The 27723-nt window shown below is 39.7% G+C and overlaps 1 protein-coding gene across 5 annotated transcripts in view; it reads left to right on the top strand.

Moving 5' to 3' along the window:
- ST7 (suppression of tumorigenicity 7) overlaps positions 1–27723 on the top strand; it is a 189938-nt gene that overhangs the window by 84279 nt on the left and 77936 nt on the right. For all 5 annotated transcript variants that reach the window (XM_075599969.1, XM_075599973.1, XM_075599972.1 and 2 more), the window contains one exon: positions 20404–20486. In XM_075599969.1, coding sequence (XP_075456084.1) covers positions 20404–20486 — 83 coding nt within the window. The remainder of the gene's footprint in view (positions 1–20403; positions 20487–27723) is intronic.

The raw sequence follows: 27723 nt of genomic DNA, 5'->3' as shown, positions 1-27723 counted from the left end.
CTGGAAAAATGACTATTATGACGCTTGGCAAAAAACATGCCACCACGTGGGTGTATGAAATCAAGAGGGTGGTGCACTCACGGTACTAAAGGTAACTGCCACAGGTTCTCAGCAGCAGCGATCCAGTGCAACAACAAAAGCCATGGCAATCCAAGATATAAAGTGGCGCTCCAGTTTCGTCGATCGCTGCTAAATTTATTGGCAGTCATCGCCGTTCCGGTGCACTTGCGAGCCTTTAAACTTGATAAAGGATCGCACATGGAGCGAAACGCTGATCGCTGCCAATAAATGTCATTTATTGTGAAAGACCACTGGAGTGCCACTTTATTTTATTTTGCATCGTAAAATGTCAGTATCATCCCCAAGGCTGACTGATGCAGTATATCACGATAATAAACATTTTCAATATAGATGTATAATTTTTTTTTTAATCAGGATATTACCAGCATCTTCATATTTTGCCCAACCCTACTGTAGTGTAGCTAGCAGCGATATGTGCCTTTACCACAACAACTTCAAGACTGATGCATGTATCTTTTAAGAATAATCTAGATTTTTGGTTCTAGATGAAAAACCTTTTGCGTCCTACTGTATCCATCAATGTGATAAAGGGTCTGTGACCAGCACAGATGGATACAAATGTTGTATCTATAATTAGGATGCCCAGACATCCCGGTTTAGCCGGAACGGTCCCGGTTCTTAGGCCTCTGTCCCGACTTTTTGTGGTGCTGTCCCGGTTTTCTATGCCGCTGGCCACACATGCGCGATCAGCACTTGCCGGCCGCAGTGCGCACACGCAACCAGCAAGCTCACATTGCGAATGCGCAGTCTGCGCTCGCTGGTTTTTGCCGGCACACATATTGTCACCCTATCTATAATGAGTGCCTTGGTCTTTGGGTGGGAGAAGGCATTATTGCACTTACAGACCTAACTGGTGTTTTAAATTCCATTTAGGTAGAATTCATTTTTTAATCTACTGATTTGAAAGCATATATAGGTGGTCCTCGGTATCCGACGTTCCGCTTTCCGTCGAGTGCCTTATCCGACGCTGCATAATGCATTCCGCTGGATTATCAAACGTCCGAACCGCTTATCCGACGCTCACCGCCGTGGATTAACATGGACCCGCAATCCGATGGTCCGTTATCTGAACGCGGTTTGCGGGACACATTCTGTCGGATAAGCGAGGACCGGCTGTAATTAGCTGGAAGTGGGTAAAATATAATATATACGTGTGTGTGTGTGTGTGTGTGTGTGTGTGTGTGTGTGTGTGTGTATATATATATATATATATATATATATATATATATATATATATATATATATATATATGCAAATGTAAATACAACTGTATTCTCATCTGCATGTCTTAGGCAGATCTGCAACCCCGCCTTTCCCCATTATCACCCAGCACACAGCACTTCCACTGCAGCAAAGGATTCTGGGAAATGACATGCAAATGAGCACACAGTGCCACTTTTTGCTTCAAAAACCATTTTTAACATGGTTCCCTATAGGCTTAAGCTTGCTGCATGGTCACAGCTTTGAGCACAGCCAGGGTTAAGGTGCATACCCAGAAAACCACCCACAGACAGCTGTTTCGACCTTAATGGGTCTCATCAGTGTGGGGTTGATTAACTGGGTATGCAAAGAAGCTAAAGGATGGGCCAACCATAATACTGAGTTAAGTTATGGTGAGTAAAAAAGCTGTGACCATGCAGCAAGCTTAAGCCTATAGGGAACCATGTTAAAAATGGTTTTTGAAGCAAAAAGTGGCACTGTGTGCTCATTTATTTGCATGTCATTTCCCAGAATCCCTTGCTGCAGTGGAAGTGCTGTGTGCTGGGTGATAATGGGGAAAGGTGGGGTTGCAGACCTGCCTAAGACATGCAGATGAGCATACAGTTGTATTTACATTTGCATATTTGCTTTGCTGTGGAGGGTTTTTGTCACTTTTTTTACTCACCATAACTTAACTCAGTATTATATATATATTTCTCCCCCCCACCCCCCCAGTATCCCTCCCCCTCCCCACCTTTCTTTGACACTGTCCCCTGGCTTCAAACATTTAACACCCTACCTTATCTACAGTAAATAGCTGTTGTTTTTTTTTTATTCCTCTCTCCACACTGTTTTAGCCATAGATTCATTTGTATATCAGTATTGCAGACCTGAAGAAGAGAGGATAACTCTCGAAAGCTTGTCCTATGACAAATTGTTAGTCCAATAAAAAAGGTATCACCGAATACTGGAGAACTCATTTATTCTGCACTATATATATATAGATAGATAGATATATAATGTGTGTGTGTGTTATATATATGTGTGTGTGTATATATATAATGTAGTGGGATATATATATATTAAGGGAACAGCTTTGGGCCCCAAGTTTGCGCTGAGCTATGCTGATCACCTTATGGGAATGTGGGAAGATACTTACATCTGGTTCAAGCATGAGTTCGGCGCAAACTTGGTGCTCTGGAAATGTTACATAGATTACGTGTTTTTGGGAGGGTGATCACAACACTTTATTATTGTCTATTGATTATTGAAATAATAATATCAATAATAATAATTTCAATTTAAAATTCACTCCTAATTTGAGTCAATCACATTTAGAATTCCTTGATTTTATTGATTTATGTTGAGAATGGTGGTATTTGTACCAAGACTTTTCATAATCAGATAGCAACCGTTTTCCAAAATGGTTGGTTGGAAAATATACCTTACGGCGAGTTATGTAGGATTAGACATAACTGCAGTGATATCAATGTGTTTGAAGAACAGGCTGAGGCCACAATGAATAAATTTAAAGCCAAAAATTATAGTGACACTATTGTGGAAGGAGCTTACCTTAAAGCTAAGAATCTTGATAGACAAGATTTATTAACATATAAAAATACTGGCAAAAAAGCTTCTGACTTTTTAAATCTAAAGATGGAACAATATGTTCCATTTAAAACACAATATATTACCATGGCCCCAAAGATACGTAAGGTGACCAATAAACGTTGGTATCTGGTTCTGAAAGATCCGATTTTGCAAAGTCATTTTCCCTCTAAAATAATTGTCACTAAGGCAGACTGTTTAAAACACAAAGTGGCTCCCAGTTGTCTTAAAGATAGAAAGAACACGGCAGAAACACACTTTTTTTCTTGATGTTGAAGGGTTTCATAAATGTTTGAGATGTATGATGTGTAAAATGAACCTACATGAGAATAAACAGGTCAAGGGGTTTCCTTCTACTAAAACTAAAGCTCAATTTACTATTAAGAGCTTTATCAGTTGCGATTCTATTAATGTTGTTTATTTAATCCAGTGTCCTTGCAACAAACAATATATCGGTAGCAAATTAAAACTAAGATTTGCTGAGCATATCACTGATATACAAAAAGGACTGCATCAGCATAGTCTTTCTATACATTTTAAAGAATGTCATGACCAAAATCCTATAGGGATATTATGTATAGGAATTGAAAAACTAGCTCCAAATTGGAGAGGAGGAGATAATATTAATGACATCTCAAGATTAGAAACTAAATGGATACACACTATGAAAATAGACTTGGCATTGCTAATCGACTAATCTGATCCATTTTGCTCCATATTAGTGTTCATTCCTTTCTATTAAATAGAATAGTTCTTTTGAAAGCTCCTTGTACTGTCCCCAAATATATTTGTATATGTATATAGCATATAAAAATATTACTTGTGAGCACATTCACATGTCTTAGACAGGACTGCAACCCTCTTTTCGCCATTATCACCTAGGATACACTGCAGCAAGGGATTCTGGGAAAAGACATGCAAATGAGCACACAGTGCCACCTTTTGTCTCAACCATTATTACATGGAACCCTTGCGCAAATGCGTACTGTTTTAAACACAGCTTTTAAACATAGCCTGAGATGAGATGCAAAGCCAGTGAACCCACTCACAGACAGTGTTTCGACCTTGTGGGTCTCATCATTGTGAGGTTGGTTGTACGGGCTTTGTAATTTGAGACATGAGTAAGTGTATATATTTATCATATCCCCTCCTAGACTACTCTTTTCTAATGTAAATAAATCTAATTTAGCTAGCTTCTCCTCATAAGTTAAATTGTCCATCCCCTTTATTAATTTGGTGGCTCTTCTCTGCACTCTCTCTAGTTCCATAATATCTTTTCTAATAAGTGGTGTCCAACATTGTACTCAATAGTCAAGGTGTGGTCTTACTAATGCTTTGTAAAGGGGCATAATAATGTTTACTTCCCTTCAATCCATTGCCCGTTTAATGCAAGTTAAGATCTTGTTTGCCTTTGCAGCTACTGCATGACTTTGGGCACTATTGCTATGCCTGCTGTTTACAAGGATTCCCCCAATTTATCCCCATTTAATTTTTAAGTTGCATGTTTATTCTTGCTTCCCAAATGCATAACCTTACAATTATCTGTATTAAACCTTATCTGCCATTTACTTGCCGAAGTTTCCAGCCTCTCCAACTCCTTCTGGAGAGAAATTCCATCCTGCTCTGATTCTACTACCTTACACAATTTAGTATCATCAGCAAAGATGGAGACTTTTCTCTCTCTGCCAACTTCAAGGTTATTAATAAACAAGTTAAAAAGCAGGTGTCCAGTACCTATCCCTGAGGTACTCCACTCACGACCTTGGCTCAACCTGAAAAAGTTCCATTTATGACAACCCTCTGTTGTCTATCCTTCAACCAGTTTTCAATCAAGGTGCATATATTTTTATTGTCCAATTTGCTTTATTTTGTACACCAACCTCTTGTGTGAAACCATATCAAAAGGCTTTGCAAGATGTAAGTAGGCCACATCAACTGCATTACCCTGGTCTAAATTCCTACTTACCTCCTTAAAGAAACAAATAAGTTTAGTTTGGCATGATCTATCCTTCATAAATCCATGCTGACTATTACTAATAATTTTGTTTTCCATTACGTATTTCTGAATATTATCCCGTATTAAACCTTCAAGTAGTTTACCCACTATTGAAGTCAGGCTTACAGGTCTGTAATTCCCCGGTTGTGATCTAGCTCCTTTTTTAAATATAGGCAGCACATATGCTTTACGCCAATCTTGTGGTGCTGAGCCTGTGGAAATTGAGTCCTTGAATGTTAAATGTAATGGTTTGGCTATTACTGAACTTAACTCCTTGAACTCTTGGATGTATGCCATCGGGGCCAGGTGCCTTATTTACTTTCACTTTTTCAAGCCGCCTATGAACTTCTTCCTCAATCTTCCAATTAACAATTGTTCATTAATATGGAGGTTGTGTAATATACAATTACCACCCTCCAGTCAATTACCACCCTCCAATTTCAATTCCCCCTTTCCCCCCTCCACACAAATAAAATTACCCACACTTACTTCTGCTGCCAGGCCCCCGGCTTTCCCCAGCTGCTGTCTCCTCTTCCCACGCTGTCCTCTCTCTCCTTCCGGTGAGCTTTGAAGACTAATGGGATTGACTAATTGACCCCAAAGCATCAACATACTGATAAAATGTATCATAACACAGGAATAGATAATGAAGGATCTATTCCTTTCTTTATAACAAAATACAGTAAACAAGCGTTTCAAATCAGATCAATCATTACTAAGCATTGGAAAAACAGATAAGGTAGCGCTATTTCTAAAAGATGTGACTCAAATATGAACTGTAAATTAACCTATTATTCTATAGAAGAACAGAATAAAGACGGCTGCCTCAGATATAACTCTGATCCCAGGTCAGAGGAGAGACATTAAAACAAATATATATCTCTGGCGCCTTGCACAAATGGATAATATAAAAAAGGATATATACAACCAGTGATGGTGATTGTGTCAACTCCAATGATGTACTCCAATCGATGCATTTAGCAGACATGAAACGAGAGTAAACAGATATACATAGCGTAATACTGTATATAAAGGTAACATGCAAGCTTCAAAGCACATTAATTGATGACAATTAAACAAACACAAACTTAAACTACGGACAAAGAACAAATGGCTGAGATAACTACCAGGTGACTGATAAAAATACACATTTAATATATGGCACAAATGTAAACATGAACATATACATATAATTATTAAAATATATATGGATAGGTCCCTAATGGTGATCTGCTGCTGTGGCTGAAGTGACCACTTACCAGAGGTAAGATGGTATCAGGCAGTGGATATTCAGAGAGTATCCCCTCTCATTTGTGGTAAATCAGCTCCAGGCGTCTCTCCCTGGCACCGACGGCGTGCTGATCCTCAGCGGCTGTTTTGCGAGTGGAGCTCCCCCCTATTCTCGCGTGAACAGACCTCTGCTGCACGATCAGCTTGGGAGCGTGTAACTGCAACTGCAGATTCGCCGGGAGTCTGTTCGACGGAGCATATGATTAATGGAAACAGATTCGTTAGCAATCCGGTCAGCAGGAGAGTTTTCACAGAATAGTCAGCGGTGGTATTCGAGCAGTAGAGCCAGCGGGACCACCCTACGCGTTTCGGAAGACACAGCTTCCTTCCTCAGTGGTGTATAAATGATGGCTGAATCCCTGTACGTCCATATATTTATAGTTGTAATTAAAAGATGCAAAACACCTGTAATTGTCTCAGGCATGCGCAGTGTGGAAATCCAAAGCTGCTAGGTACAGTATCTCAGCAAAGACAAAAATAATCACACACAGAAAAACATAAAGACTTGAACTAGACATAAACAAATGATTATTCAATGATTCCATATCTATGACAGTGATTGTATTAAATGTACAAAGTGGCAGTGATAATACCTGAATATAGGATAAAATATGTGTATATTGTGCTTGTGATGAGAAATGCTTAATGTATGATTCTCAGGATCCTAATATTATGTGAATATTATATTTTAAATATAAAATTCTGATTACGCTAATATTGTAATATAATCATATTAAGTGTAAAATAAAGAATAAGTCCAAATTGTGCAATATGCAAATGACTATAGTGTAGGAAAAACGAAATACCCACATGTGACTATATTGTGACAAACGAATAGAGATCCCTGCTTTATGATAACTGCTCCTCATCGGAGGAAACCTATGTGCTATGTGTAGGTGATTTGTGTATTTGTGTATATATCTAATTATATCTAAATATATATATATATATATATATATATATATATATATATATATATATATAGATAGTGTACCTATTTAGTGATGAATAAAATGTGTAAAAAAGAAAAAACTAAATTAATATATGCCTATTATGTATAATATAAGTGACTTATAAGAAAATGATGTGTGTATTGTTCCAATGTGTGTATGATAAAATGTAAATGTGACAATGTGGATACCATTGTGGTGATATATTGGCTTAAGTTGTATGACGTAATTATATAATATATGAGTAAATATGTGGGATATAATAACATGCAGTGGACAATAATTGGAATATTATATAAAGAAAGAATCAAATGTTCGCATATGGAAGAGAGAGAAGGAATTGTCACAATAACAAAAGGGCTCAATAAATGTGGATTATGCCGTATCTGTCCATATGGGAAACAGACAAAAAATATTGGACTGTAAATCCTTGAAGAGAAATTATAAGATAGAATTAATGAACTGTAATACCAGATATGTCATCTATCCTAGATGTGGATTTGTGAAGGGGTACGTCAGTTGGATTATTTGACCTCTTAGGATTAGGATAGTGGAACATCTACAATCCATAAAAAAGGTTGATGTTAAATATCCAGTCTCCAGACATTTCTTGAGATGCTGATATGACGGGGTGAAGTCGTTCTCCTGCTCTGGCATCGAGCACATTGCATTCGGTGCTAGAGGGGGAGACTGTTTAAACTTGCTCAGCCATAGAGAAATGTACTGGATTTTTGCTTTTGGTACATTAGCCCCAGGAGACATCAATACAGATTGGGAGTTAGAGCTCTTCCTTTATGATATAAAAGCATTAATACGTGACCACAAGACTTATTCAGAATGAGCTCAAGGATGAATAATCAAGGTTACCACCCCTTATATTTCTATGGAATTTTTTAATATCCTAAAAAGTTGCCTCTGCTGTATAACAGTGATGTAATTCCTTAATGTCTCCCCACTGTAGGCATCATTAGGCCTCGGCCAGGCTCCCTGCTGGCGCGCTGAGGCTCAGGGAAAGCGGGTGCTTTCCCTGACCTTGCGGTTGCTTACCACATGCGCCATCAGGGGGCGGGCCGGGGGCGGGCACGTCACTGGGCGAACCGCTCACGTGACCGGCCTGTCGCGCCGGCAAGCGGGGGAATTTTAAATTCCCCTAAGACCTACGCTTCCGCGCGCTTGCGGAAGCGTAGGCGAGCCCCTACTAAAGCCGCTCTAATTGCGGCTTAGGGGCTCAGTGCTGAGCGCGCTTCCGCCAGCAAGCAACTAACATGGCCAAGGCGTTATTTTTCTATTTTATATCGGGGAGGGGGGAGAGTCTTGTATTCTGGTTTTACATTTCCTAGCAGTTTTGCAGACCTGCTGTATCTCAGTGCACATGGACAATTGTTTATCATAAATCACATAATCTTTTCTGCAATTATTACAATGTTTCATTGCTAGAGTATGACCTGGCTTTATCTTTAAAGGTGTTTGTTTTAAGTGCAAAAGAACAAACATTGCAATGATCACAAGGGAAAGACCTTTGAGTCTAACAGTGACTGCACCAATAAATCCTTAATATTTCTGCATCTCCTAAGTGTGACACTGAGATTCCTTGACGAAACCATTTGGCATCACTAATCTGAAAGTGACATATACTGCCCCTTGCCGTGGAGCTCCCTCGCCCTCCGCATATGCCAGGCACCTTCTCTCCCCACCTTTTAAGGCAAACGTTAAAACTCACCTCTTAAATGAAGCGCTCAAATAGCCCAGACTCATGGCTACTGTCCCACACCCACAGTCACTCCTACCAATGACTGCCATCTACTGCACTTATTCCCTTACCTTCTGTCTCTGTAAATTTCCCATCATGCCACTTAGATAGTAAGTTCTCCGGGGCAGGGATTTCCTTTTCTATTGTCTTACCTTATTTGTTGCACTTTATTATACTATAATTCCCAGTACTGTATTGTTTCTCTTGTAACGCGCCAAGTGCAGCTATATAAATAAAGGATATACTGTACATACATATACCAATATTTGTCAAGAATTCATCTCGAGTGGTTTTCTCGAGCACAATATTTGCTGATAAATCTGTTAAGATTATTTAATGATATTAAGATCGTGGATAATATCATTGATTTATCTAAAACTTTGTGTCTTGGGACCTTGGGTGGTCCCCGTACCTAAGAATAGCACAATTCAGCTCTGAGGACCATTCGGTTTGAATACTTTAAAAACGAGTAAACGGGATTACTGCTTTCTATATGTAAAGCATGTGACCATGTATAATTCTGCATTATTACCTGAGCTAGCAATCGTTTCTGCTCCCGGCATAAATTTGTAAAATCCTAATTGTGTGCCTAACTAAATGGCTGCCTTTCAGTTCCAATCAATCTTTCAGTCAGAGTAATATCTGGATACATTGTAGCTGCTGGGTTACAAAGGTAACATTATCTATTGTTACAGTTTGCAGCTCAAACTGCTGGGAATATTGATCACAATGATCACAAACAGGAAGTGTTACAAAGATCTTGCACTGCTGGGGAGGTGGGCTAAAACCTGCTACAGAAATAAAAGATTCTCAGTGTATTAAAACTCGTTTAAAAATGGCATTGAGAGTGGAATTAAAAAAGGGAAAAAAGTCCCAATTATCTAATACTACAGAACTGATTTATTAGAAAAAAAAAAAATACATAAGATTTGAAATGTTTTGCTGCTTTAAGTAAAAAAAAAAAAAAAATAAGCACGTTTATTTTAACTGTTCAACACACCACTGCAATATAGTTAATTGTGGAACAAGGGCTGCACATTTACTGCACAAATCCTGATTCGAGGAAGGAAAAAGCCAGACCAAGGTTGGTCAACCATTCTTTGGTTTAAATAATTTTTTTCTGGAGTCGCCACATTGTTTGTAGATGTATTAGTCCTGGGGAAATGTACTGGTATGATGTAATGCTTTTTTGTCAGACCAATGCAAGAGTTCTGCTGTAATTGAAAAGATACTGCTGCGACACACTTTATTCGAGCAAATACCCAGTATGTACCTGGCAGATACCTGGAATGCGCCGCTCCTCACCTCTGACAAGCCCCGTTGCGTTTGCCTTCCCAGCCATGGTTCATGCCTGGCTGACGGGCGGCTGATCTGTTAAATGATAATGATTAGGATTTAATAGGCTGCAATGCTTCGCGTGTCTACCAGATGCCATAAATTCATGAATTGTAATGCAGTATATATATATATATACTGTGCAGTATTGCAGCCAGCGGGAATAAAATGCTTCAATCCCTGCCTGGAAAATAACGCAATGCACTCGGGCAGAAAACAGTCACAAACCTCAATACAACCGAGTATACTCGAATTCGTGGGACTAGCCGAGCTCGAATAAAGTGTGTCGCCAGTGTACTGTACATGCGCCTTGTTTTGTGATGTTTATCCATTAAAAGCTATTACAGTACATCTTGCAATACATCTTATAAGCAGTGCTTGATAAGCATAGACATTCGAATTTGACGGCCTGTCTCGTGAATTAAACTCTAAATCAGGGGCGCGCCAACGGGGGGGCGCAGGATTTTTTTTTGGGGGGGTGTGTGGCGCATTCAGTGGCCCCACGCTCTTCCCCAAGGCATTTAAATTAAATGCCGGGGACATCGCGAGGCCTCTGTTCTCTCCTACCATGGCTTACAAGACCCGTTGCTATGGCGATGCAGCGTCATTTGACGCTCTAGGAAGGCAAGTGGGGGGTGGGGGCTAGAGCAAGGTAGGAGCGGTGGCAGAGGAGCGCAGCGCCTAAACTTTGCACACCCCTGCTCTAAATGGTTTATTTATGCCAAACTTTCCCCTGTATTCATGGTGGTTATTAAATACTGTGCGATTCACAAAAGAAGATCATGAATTCAATGCATTAGAAGTAATTAATTAACAAATAGTAGGTATGTGATGTATGAACTGTTCAGATTTTTCAGAGGATAAGTAGGTTAAAACAATTGAAGACCAATTGCTCAACCTTAATACTCCAAAATTGAAATGTATAAAGGGTGCATGGGGAATATATATATATATAGCGACAGCACCAAGTGGTCAAAGAAAACCACAGAAAGAAACCCCAATGGCTTGCACTCTACCTTAAATAAGTAGCAATATTCTGATTGAATGTTCAAAGGCAATACAGGAGGGGTAATAAAACCAAAATAATAAAATGTTATTATATTAAACTCATCTAAGTGCATAACATTTATGCACTTAGATAAGTTTAATATAATAACATTTTATTATTTTGGTTTTCTTACCCCTCCTGTATTGACTTTGAACATTCAATCAGAATATTGCTACTATTATTTAAGGTAGAGTGCAAGCCATTGGGGTTTCTTTCTGTGGTTTTCTTTGACCACTTGGCGTTGTCGATAAGTAGGTTAAATAAGACGTCTGTGGAATCAGAAATTATTAAGACAAACCAAAAATGTGTGTGGCTATTTTTGTATGGAACTGCGACTTCTGACACAATTTCCTTACTTGTATAATGTTAGCTACGTTCAATGAGATGTTCTAGTTATTCCTGATGACATGTGTGCAAAGTACTTGTTTCTGTGCTGCAGGATCAGTGAACAAACAGTGTGTTCTGTAAGTCATCAATATTTGATACAGGGAAACCAAAGAATTAGTAATTGGAGATGCAGGTGCGGCACAAGCTAATTTGCTATAGTTGTAGTACCAGGTGTTGTTAAATACCATTTTAAAATATATATATAAATATATATATATATAAATATATATATATATATATATACATACATATATATACATACATATATATATATATATATATATATACCTGTATGCTGTGGCGTCACACGTCTTCCTGTATCGAGTGACCTGCCTGCATCTACCCTCAATTGTTGTTAAACAGGTTACTTTATTACAGCAATAGTTGCGATCTCATCCCACATATTTTGCTGGTATCCTGGAGGCTCTTGCATCGTGAAAGAACCGTTTCAATATTGCCTGTGGAGCGCTACAACGTTTCCTGGCTGAGACACGAGCTGTTCCGGATAAGTATCATCTCATATGAGATTGAGTGACTCTAAATGCTCTTATTCTAGCTACACTTGTGAGTGTGCTATTTTATATTGTTGAGAATAAAATTTCTGCACAGAATTACGCGATGTGGCACGCGCCTCTCTTTTTCTTTTCTATATATATATATATATATATATATATATATATATATATATATATATATATATAGTTATACGTTACCGTTCCAAGGATTGGTAAACAAGAGACAGCACTCAATGTTGAAAATCAAAGTGTATTAGTAAAAGCAAAAATACATCCAGAAACCCAACGTTTCGGTCCTACAGAATGGGACCTTCCTCAGGGGGATATCCCCCTGAGGAAGGTCCCATTCTGTAGGACCGAAACGTTGGGTTTCTGGATGTATTTTTGCTTTTACTAATACACTTTGATTTTCAACATTGAGTGCTGTCTCTTGTTTACCAATCCTTGGAACGGTAACGTATAACTACATTCTCTATATGGGACGTGCACCTGTGGCTTACCACCTACTGTATTGGAGTGCCAACTGCCTTATCTGACTATATATATATATATATATATCTATATATATAATCAAAAAATAAATAGATGATACCGTTCTGTGGCTAACGAAATGCTTTTATTTGTGCTAGCTTTCGAGATACACTGATCTCTTCTTCCGGCGATGTTACAATGAATGAAGCAAGGATAACTTAAAAACAGTGTCTCTTGGAATGTAATCTGTGCTTGTCCTTCCCCCGGTGTGGATGTGTTTTATGGCTAGAGGTGTCAAAGGGTAACTGAAAGCAAGTGAAGAAAGAGTATGTATGTGTATCAGTGTGAATAAAAATGAATGGAGAGCCCACAGTATAAACAGTGCTCTACACAAGGTGTAGAGCACTGTTTATACTGTGGGCTCTCCATTCATCTGCTTCTCCCTATAGTCATTTATCCATAATAACATGGAGCCCTATAAGCTGATGCCGGCCGTATTTATACAGCTTTTGAGCACAGCCTGGGTTAAGGAAGTGCAGAGCCAGTAAACCTACTCACAGTTGTTTCAACATTTTGGGTCTCATCAGTGCGAGGTTGGTTACTGGCTGTGCACCGTGAAAATGATACATGGGTATAACCAGACATTAAAAAAGTTTATTGTAGGTAAAAAAAAAAGTGACCAAAACCTTCCACGAACAGTAAATAAAGATACCACTTGTGGTGCATTTGCGTGGCTCAGACAGGTCTGCAACCCCGTCTTTCCCCATTATCGCTTGACAAACAGTGCTTCCACTGCAGCCAGTGATTCTGGGTAATGACCTGCCCAGAATACCTGGCTGCAGTGGAAGCACTGTTTGCCAAGATGTTGCCTATTCAACTGTTAAACTTGTAAAACCCCCGAGGTTAAAATGTATTGTATGCTCACCTGGGAATTAAGGACATGCTCGCATGCGTTTAAATTATAACTAGTACACTTTCAGCACTTATTAGTAATAATTCTAAAATTACATGTTGTATAGAAACTGCTACCATTCAGTGTTCTCTGTGATTATACTTTGAAGGAGTTAATTCCTCCCCCCTGGATGATATACTTGATTTTTCCTATGGTAAAAATCCTACAATTTAATTTTTTTTCAATGATTTATAGGACAATGTTAATAATTCCAAGATGGGCATAAATAGTAAATCAGTGACAAGACTTTTTAAATGGAACCCCCTATAAATAATATATTGTATATATATATATATATATATATATATATATATATATATATATATATATATATATATATATATATATATATATATATATATACATACACAGTAGTATACAATAATATTTTAATATTTTAATAATATATTGTATATATATATATATATATACAGTGGTTGACAAATCACCAAAAAATCTACTCGCCACCTAGTACCAAACGTGTGCTGCTTGGGCCAATATTTACTCGCCCGGGGGTTAAATCCACTCGCCCGGGGCGAGCAAATTTTTAGGTTTGTCGAACACTATATATATATATATATATATATATATATATATATATATATATATATATACATCATGAAAATATCACTTGTGAGGACATTCACATGTCTTAGACAGGTCTGCAACCTTGCTTTCACCATTATCGCCTAGCATATAGTGCTTCCACTGCCGCAAGGGATTCTGGGAAATGACATGCAGATGAGCACACAGTGTCACCTTTTGCTTCAAATCCATTTTGACATGGACTCTATAAGCTTATGCTTGCTGCATTACACAGCCCAGCCTGGTTAAGATACATAGCCAGTAAATCTACCCACACAGACAGCTGTTTCGACAAACAAATAGTACAAAATTGGTGATCACAAAAGCCAAGTCTGAAGGGTTTGAAACACTCCAGATTGTGTGTGTGTGTGTGTGTGTGTGTGTGTAGATCATGAACAGATAACATGGAGAGCAGCTGGGCCCTGCCTGCACAGGCAACTGTTAAACCACTTAGCCAAGCTACTGCCCACCAAGACCACTTTAGAGATGACAGTTTTGATCTTAAGTGGCTTCAGTGAATGGTTTCAGCTCTTGGACTCCTGTCACAGCTCGAGGTACTTCTGATCTTTTATCCTCTGTGGTGCCCTTGGGAAGTTCAGGGAACATCACAGGATTGACGCGATCATGGCCCTTATGACCTTTCCCGATTGTCGCTGTATTTGTGCTCGTGATCACAGACTTCATTTTGAGCTCTAAGGAAGGGACCAGCGTTGTGTTATTGTTAAGCTAAAGAATGAGGCAAAGAAGTGGTTTGGCACGTCTGATATTTTTATTGGCTATCTGATGCTTTTGAGATGCAAGTGCCTGAGACCTTTCAGATCAGTGCTATTTGAAGAGATTTCACATGTGGTTGGAGTGGAAATGTAGCATTTCATTCAGTTAAGACGTGTGCTAATGGTGTGATTATTTGATGGCAACAGTATCCACTATTATCTCTACGCATTGTCTTGGCATTTGAGCCTACTTTTTAAAGCAACAATTCAAGCATGCACATTTCTTGGCTATTTTTTATTTGTAACATAGGATTGAAGCAGGGAGGTCTCCGCGGACCGCCTGCTTCTGGAGATATTTACCTCTGTATGGAGTGCGGGCAGCGGCACTGTTAGGCTAGCAGAGTTTATGTACAGGAGTTTCAAAGCTCCGGTGGCCTGTGAGCCAATAGAAAGACGTGACGTCATCCGGTTCGGCTTCCTATTGGCCCAAGTTAAACTTTAAATCCCAGCTAGCCCAGCTGGAGCTGCTACCAGCACCCCCTATGGAGGGAAGTACCTTCGGGAAGCAAAGGGTCCCTGGTGCCGAAATGAATGGGGTTCAGCTCTGGCGATTCCCTGGCTCAACCCTATGTAAAAAATATTGCAACATAAAATGCCCCTTGGATTGCTTCTTTAATTGTACATAGAAATTGAGCGGGGAAGATAGGCAATGATCCCTGGGCAGTGAGGGAGGATTACTTAGAAGTGAACTAATAACTTTTTAGAATATACAGTATGGTTTCCTTTTTTTTTAATGCAAAAGGGGCATGTTAGACTTGTTTACGTAAATCGGTGGTTCCCCACCTCTTTTGGAACATGGCACCCCAGGGGGGTTTTTAAAATCTCAGTCACCCACTGCTCATCACATGCAACCCTTCTCACTGGCACGCCCTACACTCACCAGACAGTGCGGGGTGCGCAAGCTGAGCAGCCGCTGGGGGGTTTCCTCTAGGGGCCGGAGCGGACAGCGCCCTTGGCAGAGGGTCACGACACCCCAGGGTACCACGACACCCTGGTTGAGAAATATTGATGTCAATGATGTATGATATAGTCTGAGGTACAGTCATTCTGTTGCAAGTCAATTCCAGTTTCTGTACATTCTCCATGAGGGGAAAGTTTTAAAGAAGTACTTGAAACAGAAGCTGTTAACTACCTTAAATAAAACCGGATAAGGAGGTTTAGTAATTGGCTTACATTGTAATACAGCTTTAAAAGATTAGACCTCACAAGCTCCATGATGCCTCTGTGAAGAAAGTATATAATGTTCAGTATTGGACCAACAAAATACCTTCCAGACAAACCTAAGTAACTTTAATAAAATGACCTGTATTCTAACGTCTGTACCATTCAGCGCTACATATATTTGCATACCAATATCATACAGTTTATTTGAATTTTCAATAGGATCTACAGTATAATATGCTTTTGTAGGTCATGACTGTGGACTGGGACTGTACTTCTAACTTACATTTTAAATTGACCTTTCAACTAACTATAGCATAGTTTCCGATTTTAATTTCATGTTTTACAATCTCCATCAACATTCATTAAAATCATTTAAAATATATCCTGTTAGCCTGCAAAAAAAATAAAAAGCTCTGAGAAGAAAGAATACATTTATTGCCTAGCTCACTTTTTACTAAATCATTTTTATCCTTTTATAATGAGAATTAATTTTAGCTTCCCCTCGTATGTCATAAGGTTTCCACAAAATGAATTCAGGGATTTTATAATGCAGTAAGTCAGGGGTGCGCAAGCTGGTGGGGGTGTGGGATTTTCTGGGGGGGTGGGCGGCAGTTACAGAGGTCCCGCTCTTCCACAAAGGCATTTAAATTAAATGCCGGGGGACCGTGCGAGGCCTCTGTAAATTCCCTTACCTTGGCTTCCAGCGATGCATTGCCATGGAAACGTGACATCACATCATGAACCATGTGATTTGACGCCGGCGCCGAGCAGGAGGGGGCGCGAGCATGAGGGGGGAGTGCAGGCAATGGGGCGCAGACTGAATACTTTGCGCACCCCTGCAGTAAGAGATCAGGATGTGATTAGAAAAGTAAAGGCAATTAACAGTGCGCCGGCAGTTAAGGAGAGCTGGGACAATCGTCTCAGGCCCGGCTGCCACGGATGGCCGTCTTGCCAATATCGTAAGTTCGACCCTCATCACTGAATGGCTGAACTGGGCCCTCCTGCTCAGCCCGACTTGGCCCCTCTTCCGCCGATTGGTTTCCGCTAGACACACAGGTACTAAGGGCCCACTAATAACCCCTTACCTGCTCAAATCCCCAGCCCCGTTTATAAACACGGTGGCTCAGGTCAACAACCTGTCCTGGACCCCTTAAAAGATGTCGGAGGGCCTGGCAATTACTACTAGACACGTTTGCAAAATTGGTGACATTCTGGCAATGCAGCATTTTATGGAATTTAAGAAAAACTGTGACACATTTTGCAAACCAACTCTAATCGCTACATAAGCAAGTCATTTTGGGACTGCGTCTTTAAACCCTTCACCAACAGACGGGCCAGCAACATATTGCTTTGCTGTGCTATACAGGTTCTTCTATCAGGGAAGGAGTTAACATTTGGTTTGTAAAGGACGAGGATCAGTCAGACAAACCCTTTTGCTTCTTATCCCGTTTATGGAAGTAACTGTGGATACTCGCTAGATAGTGTTTGCCATCAGTTCTGAAAAGATTAGGAGAGCAGCTGTCTATTTTCCTTTTGTCAGGTAAATAATTACACTGAAAACACAGAAGTGTTGGGAAATGACTTGTACCAGGGAAAATGCAGAACCACAGGTGTACAAATGTTTATTCACTATGTGTACAAAGCAAAGATTACATTTACGTTACAGTGAATGCGGCCATACTCCAACAACACACAATAGTGCTTTATAACCAGTGCAGCGGTATCATGGAATATGTTTTAGTAGCTCTGCAAATTCACCCCCAAAGTTTATAGCACAATAACAAATATCAAGTGACATATCTAATGCTTCTATGAAATGCGAGTTGACCAGTCAACGACTGGAAAAGTATCTGAAAAGTTGTAGTGATTCAGATTGTATAGGTTTCAGCAAATATATCAAAATAGTAGGGTTTGTAAAAGTTTACACAGGATGTCATGAGGATCATTTATAGTTGTATTTTTTTATTTAATTTTTTAACAAGAGTTAGAGGCCCCAATCCAGCACTTTGGAATGGAAATCCCCATTGAAGTAGATGGCTCTTTCACGTTAGTGTGATTGCACTTCATAGAATAAGAGCTTCTTTGTAATCTCCTAACCTGCTGGACCCTCCGATACCCGCATCGATGGCACCAGGCAAAGATGTCACGAGACCTGGGTTTGATCTAGCGCCCAATTGAGACACGAAAAACTGCACCAGATTTAACACACCAAAAAGATCCCATTGAAATTGTGATTGTATTAATATCATATGGTGCGGTTGGATGCACAGCTTTTTACTTTGATACAAAGACTGAAATTGATCACGCTGCGATGCAGGTCACTGCCCCATGACCCGGCGCTAACTGCTCTTGATTTTAATTTTGCCTTGATCGGGGTGCAATAACCCAGGGGTGCGCAAACTGCAATAACCCAGGGGGGGCGGGAGATTTGTGAAAAAGTGAAAAATATCTGCGCTACCAATTGTGCCTATTCAAATAAAAATTGTATCTCCTTCAATCGTGTCAATCAAACACATAAAACACAAGTTATAACCCAGTGCAATATATAGTGCTATAATAAACACTAAAATAAATAATGAAATAATAAATGTGTAAAGAAAAAAACCTTTTACAAAAATAAGAGTGTCTGCTGCTGTATCACTCCAGATGGCTCAACATCTGAGATAGCTAGTGGAAGAAAAAAGAGACAAACGGCGCACAACTCATAGTGTAATAAATTCAATTATATTGAAAAAGTGAAGGTGGTAATAAATGCACGTACATCAACTTTTGAAAATCAAGCAGTACATGAATTTTGGCACGTTACCAGCTGCAGTCAGCGTCATGAAAAGTCCTCCTCCGGACGACAATCCAGCACAGCACCTCATGGTAGTCGATGGAAGCTGCAGACGCGTAATGTCTCCCAGCCGCTCCTCCGTTTAATGTTGTTACCGGGTCCCGGTATGCAAAAAGTTCCCTCCAACTTCACCCCAAATTGCAGCTAAAAGGGTTACTCTCGCTCCACTCCTCAATGTGTCGGGAACTCGCCGGTGCTTTAGATTTCACGCGAATATCAGTGTAGACAGCTGATGAAAGCAGGTCCCACTGGTGGAGAATGCGCAGTCGCCCGATAGATGGGGATCCCTGAAGAAGTATTGACGAAACGCGGTGGATATGTTTATTTGCTATATTGATATTTTGGACTCTCATTGAGCACTTATTTTCGATGGTCAGCATCTGTGCAGCCCGTGTTACAATCTGACAGTCGCATATATAGGACGTGGGTCCAGTGACGTGAGGTGCTGTGCTGGATTGTCGTTCGGAGGAGGACTTTTGATGACGCTGATTGCAGTTGGTAACGTGTCAAAATTCATGGGCGGGAGATTTGTCTGGGGGGGGTGTGGGGCGCGGGTGGTTCCAGAGGTCCTGCGCTCTTCCCCCAAGCATTTCAATTAAATGCGGGGTATCGCGTGAGGCCTCTGCAACAATAAAACTTACCGGGATTCAGACGCTGTGACACGTCTCCATGGCAACGCAGCATCAAATGACGCCACGGGGTTATGTGACGTGACCGGCGTCAAATGACGCAGCGGATCACGTGACCCGGAGCTTCCAGGTAGGAGGGGGGGGGGCGCGATCTCTGGAGCAGGCAGACAGGGGGGCGCAGCAGGAAAAGTGTGCGGTACCCTGCAATAACCCATGTCCAGACCTTAAATCTCCCTCCTACCACTATTTATGTTCAGTGTGGTTCTGTAATGAAGAAGCATGCAACACATTGCTTTGTACATCACTGAAAAGGTTATTGGGTCCATGTGAGTGGATACCCTGACATATTCTTGGGTAAGGTTTAATTAAGTCCAGCACCACCTGTGACACTGAAAAAAAACATTCATTCCTAGAATCAGAGTATGTGCTTTGAGACTGTGATTAGAAGAAATGTAATAAAAAAAGGGGAACGAAAATATTTAAAAAATAAATAAATAAATAAAGTTGCATGTTCGATGTATGTTGCTGCTGATAGATACGGCGGCGAAGCCTCTCGCTTCCGATTTACTTCTGTTAAGTGAAAAAACTATTGGCTGTCGCTGTTTAGTGAATAAGGCCCACAAAGTCTGAACAGTATCAAAGGAAAAATAAAAGTAATGGCAGCAGCAAGTATAAAAGGAAATAGTTACTACATTACTATGTTTTCTCGTTTCGTATTTTTGTAAATGGTAAAAAACCGAAAATGCCTCTGAATAATTTTAAAGTAGCTAAAATATTCATGATGTAGAAATGTATTTATCCATATGTCCTCTCTCTCTCTTTTTCTTTTGCAGTGAGTATGTTTTTGAACACGTTAACGCCCAAATTCTATGTTGCCCTGACAGGCACGTCCTCCTTAATCTCCGGCCTTATATTGGTAAGTACTCAATGTGTTCATGTGGGGGGGGGGGGTTGCACGTTATTACAAGGGCTATTTAGCGCGGTGTTTCTGACCACCTACAGGAGGTTATCTCTTCTTGCAATTATTGCCTATGTTGTAAACATCCATGTGAGACCATGTAATAATGGTAAATAATTTCCTTAAGGAACATCAAAGTGCTATATATTTTTTTTTATATGCATGTGTACACAGAAGCACACGCAAATATATATATATATATATATATATATATATATATATATATATATTTATATATATATATATATATATATATATATATAAAGCAGAAAATAGCCGTGTTAGCCCAGTTGCGATAGTGCAGAATAAATGAGTTCTTCAGTATTCGGTGATACCTTTTTTATTGGACTAACAATTTATGTCAATGGACAAACTTTCGAGAGTTATCCTCTCTTCTTCAGGTCAAGCAATACATACTGTATATATAATTTTTTTTTTTACAAACATTTTTTGTTATGGTAACTTGTAATTCTTGGATTCTTACATTTCAAATGTTAATATAATAATTACGTGTTTTTTTAAAAATTATTTTATTGCCCCTTTCTGTTCCAACATGCTGTATAGCTATACTAGAGACATTTGCCTCACCAGTGCAGGGGTGAAATCCTGGCAGTAAATAATGCAAAAAAAGAGAGCAGAAATTGCACTAAGAATACACCTTTTATTATAGGAAGATTTGTGTTTTAAAACTAGAAAGACTTTACATCGGCACAATAGAGTTCAGCTTCTGGACCAGCTATATCTATAATGTATGTGACACTATAGCGTTGGGCTTGCTCAGTTTTGGGCTGTTTAATGATATGGATATTATGGTGATTTACAGTGTACCACCCACATAATTTGAATAATTACATTATTGTGATGCTGTGTGCAGATTGTTAATGCCCATGATGGTCCTAGTACCTGAACATATTCAAGAGTTAGTAAATGAAATGGTATAACTCAGGAGTGCTCAACTCTAGTCCTCCCCCCTAACAGGTCAGGTTTTCAGGATCTCCCTGCTTCAGCAGAGGTGGCTGTATCAGTCCTTGCTTCAGCACAGGTGGGTCAATCAGACCCTACTTCAGCACAGGTGGCTCAATCTTCGACTGAGCCTCTGATTGAGCCACCTGTGCTGAAGCTGAGATATCCTGAAAACCTGACCTGTTGGGGGCGCAGGAGGACTGGAGTTGAGCACCCCTGTTATGACTGATGGAAAGTTTGGTATGCATTGGAACACACCATGGTCCATATTTACAAAGTGGCACTATCCCTTAAGGGGCCTTCTATCCATTGAAGTTAATATGTCCTTAAATGTAATTTCCCTTCAAGTACATTTCCTTGTGAGCACGTCTGCGCCGGCATGGAACCAGACACTACTGTTTTCATCGGCGGTTTATTAATGTAATCACCGTTTCATTGACATAGCAAAAAAAGAGAACACACCGTTAACAAATAAGGGCCGTTTGATCACATTAGTGTTGGTAAAATTGTCTTTTCTACATATAAATGCGGGGTGTCCGTGTCTGAGCCTGTTCACCTTCTCCGTGTGACTTTTTTTTCTTCAGGCTCATATTAGAGCACAGAAGTAGCAGGCAATGTATAGTGCGGGTACCTGGCTGGACGCATGAGGTGGTTCACTGTCCTTTAATTATCCAACTGGAATGGGCTTTTTTCTAATAATGAAATTGAAAGATGTAACAGATATGCAGCCACCTACAATAGCCTTGTGACATGTAAAAGGACAAATCACATGCCATAGTTAAGGCAACAATAGTAAAAGGGGTTCTAAAGAGTATATTGATTCAATATAACACAATTGCTGAATATTTTAAAGTGACAATCCCTCCTAATCTGGGCGATCCATGCCTAATTAAAAGGCAACACCTGCAAGAATGCTTAAATCATTTTTAAAGTTAATTTGTAAGCATGGGAAGATATTTGGGAGAAGTTTGATGTCCTCTGGCTACTCTGATATTACTATGTTGTCAACAAGAATTAGCACAGGCAAAACCTCCCTCTCTCTGTCTTCATTTTATTGCACCTCTTATATGGACAGGGAGGGATAGGGGAGAGGAAATGTGTCTGACACAAACTCGCCCATTAAGACGCCCCAAAGAAAAGGAATCTGTGCTGAGTTTTCAAAGAAACAAAAGCAGCATTATGTATGGTTAAGGATGTCAAAAATTTGGTTACATTTATTGTTAACAAAATATTGTTTTTAGGTCCATATCCAAGTTATTGCATCTTTAAGAGTGTTCTTCCTGTTGGAATAGCATCTCTAAGGCAATATGGTGTTAGAGTGTAGTGTTGTTAACCTTGTCTGAAATCTGTTCTTCCCATCATCAAAAGTGCTGTAGTAATCAATAGGACAATCATATTACCGGTGTTTAAAGCTGCAGTTCAAACAATATCCTACATGTGTGTTATCTTTAATACATTAGTTCTGTACTATGAGAAAATACTTGTAGCATTTAAAAAAATAATAAAACAATTTTAAAGCCATTTTTAATGTATTCGAATGTAACAGGCATTTTTGTTCCTATAGCAACCATTTGCAAAGTCACATCCTCTTCCCCTTCTGAAACAGCATCACCTTTTTGAGCCCTGACCTCTCTCTCTAGCAGTGAACCAATTGAACCAGTGCCTTCCTGGCCATATGATCTTCCCCACAGAACTTTGGCTGTCAGTACAGCAGAAGTACCCATGATGCATTTAGTGAACCCTGAGCCAATCTTCAGCGATCGATTTACAGGAGAACGGATCGATCAGCAACCTAGCTAATCACTTGTCAGTGTGTAGATTGTATTGATGTACATTTTTTTTTTTTACGACAGCTTGAACTGCAGCTTTAAACAAAACCAAGGACCTGCTTTTTTTCTTCTTCCATGAGCTGAAAAATGTTTCTGGAGCTAAGAGTTGGCAGGAAGCACAGAATCTGTTGAAATCAGATGTCCTTGTGAAGTATGTTGGCAGAGTTGTGAGAAATCTTGAGCATTAGCAGATCCAAGATTTACTTATTTGCCTCGGCCCTGGGCTGCAAATAATTTGAAGATAAATCAAAGGTACCAAACATCCCATCTTACCCTGGGCAGTCCCATTTACAGACGTCTGTTCAAGACCACAACGTAGACCACATAAGAAACTTATTAAAATCATCAAAACTGTTCTTTAAAAAAAAAAAAATAATAATAATATATGAGAGGCTGCATTTTTACAACCAGAGGATCTTGTTGTCTTCCCTTTCTTTGTTAAGCCTTCCAGAGATTAGGTATATTGTAGCTATAATTGTTGGCTCGGATAAATGTCATAAGACCAGGTGTTTGTGCCTGGGCACTTTAACACTGCCACTATGGTGCCATTAGCTGGAGAAGCAGAACACTTACATGTTGGCAGATGTAAAAAAAAAAAAAAAGCCCCAGTAAGTATTTGGATCAGCGGTGTCCACATTCCGTGGAGTCAACTACCAATCCTGCTTCTTGGTGTCATAACTCGCCATCGCTGTAGAAGCTTACATTTTTCTTTAAGCACAATAGTTCAACATTGGAGCTACATTAGCAAAGTCTCCTGTGTATTCTGTCTGCGTCAGGTGGTTAGAGGCGTGCCTTCTATTTCCACTGTTTACCGTCGGCAAAAAGGAAGATGGTTTGTTTTATTTACCATGGGTATTCTTTACAAGAATATAGGCAGTTCCCCAAAGATCATCACCGCTTCAAAATGATCAATTCCCAGGGGGAGAAACAGTTGTAAGTGATTTTTTTTTGTCGTGATTTTTTTTTTCTCCCTCTAGTTTGATTGAATAATTTAGTTGAAAATGGATAGCAGCCCTTCATTAAAAACAAGAAGCATGCAACTATTAATTCTATTAGACCAGTGTTTTGCTTAGTAATGCGGCCTTCTAGATATTATCCTTGCACAAACTGCAAAACCCTTGCATACAATTAAGTCAGCCCTGGGATATTCTCATCACCAGGCCTTTTTAATATTTCTCAATAACCAAAATAAAACCATACAGTTGGTATGTTACTATACATCCTTATTACGTTACAAACTAATTTGAGGCTTCTTCAGCCAAGTAACAGCCATAATGTCAAGAGCTAGTAGGGATCTTAGTCTGCCCCCCAGTCTGGAGAAAGGGCAATTAAGTTCATAGTTTGGCCCCACTTACAAAGGGAGACTGCACAAGGACCATGCCCCATGCACAATCTGTTCAGGGGCCCACACATTCAATGAGCGAGCTCGGAGACAGGGAGACAACTCAATTTGAATAAGTGATCTAAAGTTGGCTCCGAGTAGCTTACTCCATTCCCATTCCTCTCTCCATAACGTAGCTGTGTCTGTATTGTCTAGGAAGGGAAACGAGAGAAGAGCAGCTTGAACTCCGTGTAGCAGGAGGGTTCAATAAGTCATAATGTAATGGTTATGTGGGATTGGAACAGACCCTATTCAATGCTCTGGTGGGTATCTCCAGCCCTATGAAGGGAGCAGTGTTGCACAGCACATGTCTGATCTTGTATAGGAGCACTCGCGATACTATAGTATACTCGGCACTGGGTGCACGTCCAGCCGGATCCACACACTAGGAGGGAGAAGAAAAGGTGTGTCCCGAATGCTGTGCTCCAAAATTCATCCTCCACAAGAAATATTACAAATATAATTTTTTCATAAACATATATGCAAAGGACATACAAACCTGGAATTAACCAGAAAACTAGAATGGCGAAAATAAAATAAAAACAATTAAAAATGGAAAAATAGCTCCTCTTGGTAATGTAGGCAGAGGTGTATATAGATACCCCCGCACACTTGATTGACTATAATAATCAGTGCAAATACTGAAGAAAAAACAGGAAGTGACTGACTCTGGACACAAAATGTCTCTACTTGGATCTCTAGTTCTGAGAATTCAGTGTCAGAGTACCTGTGGTCTATATAGAGTGTGCTAAACAGAGTCTACCTTGATGTGGTTAAGGTATACTTACACGCACACACACACACACACACACACACACACACACACACATTCCCAATAAGTATAAATATAGACGTGCAAATAGCAAACATTTTAGAAATGTACCATTTATAATAAAAAAGGCAGAAGTGAAAAACATGCAAGGTGTGTAAACATATAACACATGAATTATATATACTGTAGATTAATATAATATAGTGTTCTAAGTAAAACTTATTTGGGTTTTGTAAATTTAAATTGTGTTCTAATTTTTATGATTTACATTGAATGAAAGACTTTTGAGAGTAACAGCATTTAGAAACTTTACAATCCAAAATATATGTATAATAGTAATAATAGCATGTTCTTATATAGCGCTGCTAGTTTTACGTAGCGCTTTACAAAGACATTTTGCAGGCACAGGTCCCTGCCCCGTGGAGCTCACAATCTATGTTTTTGGTGCCTGAGGCACAGGGAGATAAAGTGCCTTGCCCAAGGTCACAGGAGCAGACACCGGGAATTGAACCAGGTTCACCTGCTCCAAACTCCGTGCCAGTCAGTGTCTTTAAGCACTTCTCCCTTTATCTTACTTTAGTTATCATAAGTCAATTATATCATGTATTCCAAGTGATTAGTATGGAAATTTCAGCACAAAAATAGATTATACTCTCAAATCTCGTTCATTTGAATTAAAAACATCACCATTTCTGTAACAAGAAGGTGACAACAGACAAAGAAGTTTCACTTGCAATGCTCGTGCTCAGCGCACACAACTGTGTTAAGCTCATGGAATCTTTGTAAATGAGTATTGAAGACCTGAGGGAAGAGAGGAGAACCCTCGAAAGCTTGTCTTATTATCTATTGTTAGTCCAAATAAAAACGGTATCGCCTAATACTGAAGTACTCATATACTTTGCACTATCGCAACTGGAAAAACGCTGCTATTTTCTACTTCATTAAAAATCAATAGAAACCTAAAAAGTTCTGAATTACATACAGTATGATTACCAAGAACCCGGGTGTGCAATATATCCACTGCATTCAAAGTGGTGATATAGTCATTGAAGCAGGTTTTTGGGACCAGTTTAAAATATCCTGATGATCTCACTATTTCCTTGACCTTGTTGAACACAGCAGCTGCTCCAGTATTATCAGGGACTGTCATTTGTTGCTACAGCAGTTTAGATCATTGTCTGTAATCTGTTTCTTTTTAACTGGAGCAGCTACTCGTTCTTGTGTTCCCCCCTCCCTCCCCCCGAGCCAGATGCAGGGTTGCCACCTTCGAGTGAAGGCCAATCCAGAGATTTATTTATTGGCGTTCTCCTGGCATCTTCTCCCTGCAACTCACTTCAATATGGCTGCGCGGGGGCAAATTACACCGCGTTGCCATGACATTATATTCCCCTCTGGAGGTGGTGTTTTTGTTTCCCTCTTACTCCTACGGTGGTATTACACTGTGAGTGCAGACGCAGGGTGGTCACACAATTGCAACCTGGTGTGCACTGAGGAGCTTTACTAATTCAATGTGGGGGCCATTTACATTGGTCAAATTGGTAACACACCACCTATGTGACCAGAGATATGTTTGAGTGTAGAATCACTCAATAATATCACAGTGATTCTTGGATATCAGATTACACTCATTTAGGGAATCGTGGAATTTAGGGTGCATCACTATGCAGCTAGTCCACTCCATGGGATTTACCAGGGCATGCTTAGATGTCTACGGGTAATTTCTACATATGTACCCCGGGATATAAGGTATTACCTTGTTTTGTCCTTTCTAGGCACACCTTATTTGTTCTCGAGTATCTCCTACATAGCACAAACGTTTTTACCTATTTTCTGCGACGATTCTTTGCATTCCTATTAGATGACTATTTAAATCCCCGTTAAAAAGCAGTAAGTGTACCAGTAAGTATCTCAGGAACATGGAGGTCCCCTGAGCTGTAAATCGTTCGGTTCAGATCTGGAGTATCGTCCAGTTCTAATCTTGTCAAACCAAAAAATGTAGGTTACTTATGATTGCTTTTTTTAGGGCAGAAATTGCATTATTTTATACTCATTCATTTGACATTTTGTCTTGGAGATGCTATCCCTACATAAAATCAAAACACTCTTAAATATTCAACACTTGTATTCTGGAAGCCAGAGGGTCACGTGGTGATGACTTAGCTCAGATAGTGTCAACTCGCCCTCTTTTCCAAGCACGACAAGGTCTGTTTCTTTTCTTACTTTATTTTGGAGAAAGCAGGGGGAAACAGT

Source organism: Ascaphus truei, chromosome 5 (genome assembly GCF_040206685.1).
Source record: "Ascaphus truei isolate aAscTru1 chromosome 5, aAscTru1.hap1, whole genome shotgun sequence".
NCBI lineage: Eukaryota > Metazoa > Chordata > Amphibia > Anura > Ascaphidae > Ascaphus > Ascaphus truei.
This window is presented reverse-complemented; position numbering and strand designations above follow the sequence as displayed.